We start from the raw sequence: 5,953 nt of genomic DNA on the forward strand, positions 1-5,953 counted from the left end.
TCAGTGAGAAATTATTTCAGGGTGATCAAGTGTTACAATCATAAAAATGTCATAAAAGATATTTTACCGTGTTTGGCAACCACATGGGGTATCTTGTCACGCTGAACAGAAATATGATAACCCTATGGGTCAAAAGATAGCAGGCCTTTCAGCTAACTAGAGCTCAAACTTTTGTATTACAGTGTGGGGTTAAAGGTAGAGGCAGGCCTGTCGGAAACACCAAAGTTCAAAAGAAGCCCTGAAGGTGTCTGAAGATAGCTGGGTGTGGTATGGGAAAAACCCTGTCAGAGATACACGTCAAAGCTTCTGGGCCTCAGTAGAAAGGATAGACAGAGCAGAGGGAAGATTTTTGAATTAACTGCTTGTTTATCCATGTGTGACATTTCTATTGTGTAATTAGGTATTCGGCCAACTGGCTCACCCTGGATTGCTGAAATAATTGACAAAGCAAAGGAACAGTACTGAAAGGCACTATGCTATATACTTCTGTTAATACCAGTTTAACGCATTAAAACAGGGTCAAATTGCCTGAAGTGGTAGAACAGTGCTGTGAAAAAGATGTTACCACCACATAATCAATTTGATGTTAATCGTGATACAAGTTTTAGTATAGAATGTTCTGAGGAAAATCCAGTGGGGTAAGTCTGACAGCAAAAAATTCTATTCACATCTTTGACAGTAAGTCTACTACATCAGTGGAAACTCCATTATATTGAGCAATTTGCATCATCATTCCACTCACGGGTTCACCTTACAGGATTGCTTTGACTTTAAGCATCTTTGAGAACTGTGAAAAGCGCTATATAAGGGTGGCTTTACACGACAACGCTCCCGGGTGAAAACGACAAAATATTTTATCAGATGTGCCTTTCGTTTAGACGGCGACAGCGTTTTTGGGGCTTGAAAACGCAAAGAAATGAACCCACCCTCCAGAGTGGAAATCTTAAAAACGCTCCACCGTCACGTTCCCGTCTAAAGGGTTGAAAACGCAAAAGTGTGCTCTGAGCTGCTCACGCTGGCTATCCTTGCCTACGCGTTGACGTCATACCCATGTGCAGTACATCCAAACACCAACAAACGTCAGATTCAACATTATTTTAATGGCCACACATACAGGAAATTAACATGTCGGATTGCTGCCATGCTTTGGTTTTCCGAATTTCGATTTCGCGCTAAGGAGAGAAGTAGAAGGACGTTTCAACGCATGCGCGCGCTCTTGGTGTTGTTGTATGACAGTGCTTCACAGTACCACCTAGCCACCTGGCATGCATACTACATCAAGTTTCACACATTTTTGCGTCCCCGTGTGCATGCAGATTTCCACCCAAAGTCGCTCGTCTAAACGCGAAATAAAAAGTGGGAACGCAACGCCACTTTTGCGGTTTGTGTTCAGATCGTTGTCGTGTAAAGCTAGCCTAAATGTGATTCATTATTATTATTATTGACTGTCAACCTTCTCAAGCAATGGAAACAGCTCAGAAGCCAGTTGGGTTAGGCTTCAGAGGCTCCTCCACGAGGTTCACCTGTGTGCAGGTGGTACAGAAATAGAAAACAGAAATTTTGTGAAAAAGACTAAACCAACAAAACAAATGAGGGAGAAAGAAAAACACACGGGATGACTTATAATGAGTCCATGGATTTATTTCTATACAACAAGTTGACCAAAAAAAGTACAATTCCTACCAGTCCCAACAGTTCTAGTATACAATTCAGTCCTTGAGTTCTTTAAAAATGTTCTTTATAACACTTTGTCCTGTATATATATGTATATTTTCCAATGTAATGACGTATGTTAGATTAAGGGAATATTGCTTCCTCATTGTTCAAGGCATTTAAGGTCCCTCCTAATGTACAGGCATAAGCATAGGATGTTAATGACAAGGGTAGAGACAGTTAATTGGTCCTCAGAGACTCTGAAAGGCAACAAAACAAAAATAAAGGTCCCATTTCCAGGCGAGCACATGACAACAAAGCAACAAGGGGAATGCACGACAGGAACTGGATGAAGTGCCTTTAACTTTTATCCTGTTTACAATGGCATACAGGCTAATTGTTGTATACCTGAACCACCATCGTGCAATAGGTTCTTGTGAACCCTGACCAGAAGTAATGCCTAAGGGCAGCTACTAGACAGCCACACAAACAGAGCCTTGCTTACGGGTTAATTGACAAAGGATGTAATGATGTCCATCTCTCTGGCTCTCCGGGGTAAGGAATGCCCAAGTCTGCTTTGGGGAAATGATGAGGTAAATAAGAGTGTCTGTTGCCTCAGTGCTGTTATTTGTGTGAAGTGCCACGTGTGTGTCTGTTGACATTTCCCATGACTCCTAAGGACAGGAACACAACACACCTGTCCAATCAGAATAGCCCACTCAAGTCCCCGGTTAGCTCATTTGTCTTGGGGGAATCACCACACAAAACCTGTTTTTACAGCTCCGCTTTTCTCATTTAACACTTCATGAATTACTTTCAATTAAGATGTCTCATTTCACTGTGCTCACCATATATATTCTTAACCGAATCCAATCATCCACACCCCAATGGTCATTGATGGCACATTACTGAACTAAGAACTGGGACCTCCCTTAGACAATACAGTGACGAGTCTGCAGACTCTAGAGCTACTCCATAGCTCAGACTAAGCATCACTCACACTCTGCCTCTACACTTGATAGTAGCCGAAAGGCCTCTACTACTCCAGTTACCCTTTATGAATGGTATCTCACTGAAATTAAATGAAAAAATAATAATAATAATAAGTAAGTACATTTCTGTTTTATTTGGTAAAAATGAAGCACCCTGAAGAAAACTAGTTGCAGATGAGCATTGCATGCCATCAGAGTTGTTAGTGCGTTTACGGTCCTCTCACTATCAATGTAACCTTTCAGAATGGCGATCTTATGCATTGATACGGAGACAAGACACATGAGGTGGATGTAAAAGGCCAGCACAGGACAGGAAGCGGTAACTTGTTGCACGTGCTCATATTATGCTATAGTGTTGCCCTGTTGATACCCAGCCTTGTAAGATGTCCCTGTCTCAACCTGACGTAAACAGCTTCTGTGTCGTGAAAAAGAAAACAATTAAAAATCAAGGATGAACTCCCAGCAGCATAAGAATCAGGACACAGTAAAGAGTCAGGGCAAGATCAACATGAGGGCACCTTTAGAATCGGCCACAGGGCAGAATGGCGTTACCATCCCACTGACCGTTCATCAACACGTCCAGCACGACACGTGATCCAAGCCTGACTCCTCACACCCTTCAGGACTTCTGAAAAAGAGACCACCCTCACCCCCTCTCCCCTTTCGCCCAAGCCACTCTGCACACAGGTGGAGGGGCTACAAGGGGTAAGAATGTGTGGGCAACCCTGAGCTGTCTCCCTCCTTAGATACTGGTTCCCTCCCCCCCTTTCCCTTCCCCGTAGAGCAGTCCAGCCCGTTTTGCTGACGGGGCTAGCGCTTGGACTTTGTGTCTTGATCTTCTTTTACTGAAATTGAACAAAAGTACAGAAAATGTAAGGTGGGTCATAACCAACAGCAGACAACTTTTGGTATTTTGCTAAAAAAATTATATTAAATGTACACAGCCATCTAAAGGCTTCCCAATAGAACTCAGAAGAAGAAAGCTTGGCTAGTTTGAGTCTAATATATTCCTAACTCTTTGAAGTCAAAAGAGGCTGTTGATGCCAAGATGCTTCTTGTCTTCTCACCTTTCTTCTGATCCTCCCTCTTCTTGGCTGCATCCTCTCTCTGTTTTTTGATGATGGCTAACCTGGCAAGGTCAGCTCTTGCCTGATCGGTCTTCCCCTCAAGATGCAGCTTCATGTAGCGTTCTTTGGCTTGCTGCTTCTCAATCTCCTCCCTGGAACACAGTAACATCCGGTCACACACACATACGAGGTTGTGCTCCTTTATCCTAATCAATACTTATTCAGTAGCCGACTAATGACAAAATTAAACTCAGTCACACATCTTTGTAACCTAGTATCCTCCTTGAGTTACCGCTGGATCATAGTAGAGTGGCGTCATCAACTGAGCAGCAGAAAACCCACAAGGTGGGCAAAATGAAGCACTGACCTCTCACGACGTGAGAGTTCCCTTGGTGCAGCGACATCCACTTCAGTCACCTTCTTGCTCTTCTGAGACGCACGATTGGGATTCTCTATCTCAATCAGACCCTCCACTCCTTTTCTCTTTCCCTATCAGGTTAGAGGTATATGAAACGATACATGCACATTAAGTCCATATGTAATTCAACTGCAGACTGATAGATCAGGGTTGAAATTCCATGAGAGCAATTACTCCGACACTTTGAACACTTTAAATGTAGATGAAATGGCAAGATATTTACCTGAGTGTCGTCATCACTGCTGCTAGTCTCCTCTTCAGAATCTGAGCCACTTTCTTTTTCTATTCCTTCATTTGCCTCCTGCACAAACATTATTCAGTTCAGTGTCCAGATATGGAACATAACGTCAGGTTTACGTCAACCGACCATGACTAAACAACATCAAGCAGCAAGTCAGCTCTCCGTTTTGGATTACTGTTACTTAACTTAATCAATTTACCTTCTCTCTCTGCACCCTCATCTGTCGGTCAATCTCCTCGGGATTACTGAATTGTTTCCCACGGCCTTTGTGGCCCTTTTTACCTGAAAAACAATGACCAGTCGATTACTCATGTTGTGAACACCAACAAGGCAAATATGTTCACATATTCGTAACATTCGGTTTTCATTTCAGGTAACAGCAGCACTGCGTACAAACTGAGCGTGGAAAACTCAGGGCAACGTCATTGATTAAGGCAACGCACGGTAAAGTATCGATGTGACCATATGTGAAAGTGGGCCGGTGAAAACTTAGCAAGCTGCGCTAGCAACAATGACGTTAACGAGCAGGTTCACAGCATGGCGTCCTGAACGCTAATGACACCTAGCTAAAATGCTAACCATCTATGAAAACGTATCAAACATTAGCTGAATTATTAACACAAAGCTAAATAGCATCTATCACGTTTTCGACATGACAAACCTTGAATAAGGACATTCACATGTCAACTATAGCTCTGTTCCACAATGATTTAGAGACATAACCTGACCGGCTAAACTACCAACGTTAGCTGGGTAGCTAACACGCATTTTAAAAGCAGCTGCTAAATTCAATCGTGAAAGTAATGTAAGTTGATGTTAAATTGGCTAACTAGCCTTAGCAAGGCTAGCTCGCTAGCTACCAGGCTAGCCAGCTATGTGAAGAGGCGCATGACTTACCACCTCTTGGCATGTTCCGCTGTTGATGAGGTTTTGAAAGTTAAAATAATTAATTAAAACCGTTTTAAATGACAACAGATTGAAAAAAAACAGCCGCACTACCCACTTGACTATAACCTAGGTAAAAATGTAGCTATGTTCTTTTCAAAGTATGCTGAGGCCTTCGCCTGACAATGCTACGTCCACTCCGTAAACGAGCCAAACGAACACAAGCGGATGGGAATGGCGGTTTGGCGAATAAAAAAAAACATGCTCTGAATGACAAATACCCAATCCAACCGACGTTATGAGAGGGTGGGATCTAAGCGAAAATTGGCCAATTACAAAGGCAACAAGTCTACTATCGTCATCAAATACATTGACGTCCTCAACTCACTGTTCCACCCATAGACATATAGAACTAGAAAATGCATTTCCTGAAGGAAATACCAGTGCATGAAATGCAAAAGTTAGGAAAGGAAGAAGAAAAGAAAGAAGAGTGAAAGAAGGAAAGAAGACAGTAAGAAGAGTGGAAGAAGGAAAGAAGAAAGGAAAGAAGAGTGAAGAAAGGAGAGAAGAGAGGATGAAGGAAAGAAGAGTGAAAGAAGGAAAGAAGAAAAGAAAGAAGAGTGGAAGAAGAAAAGAAAGAAGAGTGAAGAAAGGAAAGAAGAGTGAAAGAAGGAAATAATAGTTGAAGAAGGAAAGA

At 42.4% G+C, this 5,953-nt stretch overlaps 1 protein-coding gene across 1 annotated transcript; it reads right to left on the bottom strand.

The window, feature by feature from the left end:
• Positions 1 to 1,631: 1,631 nt before the first annotated feature.
• On the bottom strand, positions 1,632 to 5,460 carry pdap1a (pdgfa associated protein 1a). Its single transcript, XM_080835923.1, has 6 exons — positions 5,269 to 5,460; positions 4,571 to 4,653; positions 4,354 to 4,431; positions 4,080 to 4,201; positions 3,713 to 3,864; positions 1,632 to 3,490 (listed from the first exon to the last, which is right to left on the bottom strand). Exons 1-6 carry the CDS (start codon positions 5,279 to 5,281, stop codon positions 3,456 to 3,458), a joined length of 483 nt encoding a protein of 160 aa, XP_080692049.1. The 5' UTR covers positions 5,282 to 5,460; the 3' UTR covers positions 1,632 to 3,455.
• Between the last annotated feature and the right edge of the window lie 493 nt (positions 5,461 to 5,953).

Source organism: Sprattus sprattus (assembly GCF_963457725.1).
Source record: "Sprattus sprattus genome assembly, chromosome: 3".
Lineage (NCBI taxonomy): Eukaryota > Metazoa > Chordata > Actinopteri > Clupeiformes > Clupeidae > Sprattus > Sprattus sprattus.

What these genes read in the sequence shown, in the direction of transcription:
- pdap1a (XM_080835923.1), bottom strand. An exon ending in GCAGTGATGACGACACTCAG is followed by an intron (nt 4,202 to 4,353) that starts GTAAATATCTTG and finishes CTAACCTGATAG; the next exon opens with GGAAAGAGAAAAGGAGTGGA. An exon ending in GAGGGAGGATCAGAAGAAAG is followed by an intron (nt 3,491 to 3,712) that starts GTGAGAAGACAA and finishes GTTCAATTTCAG; the next exon opens with TAAAAGAAGATCAAGACACA.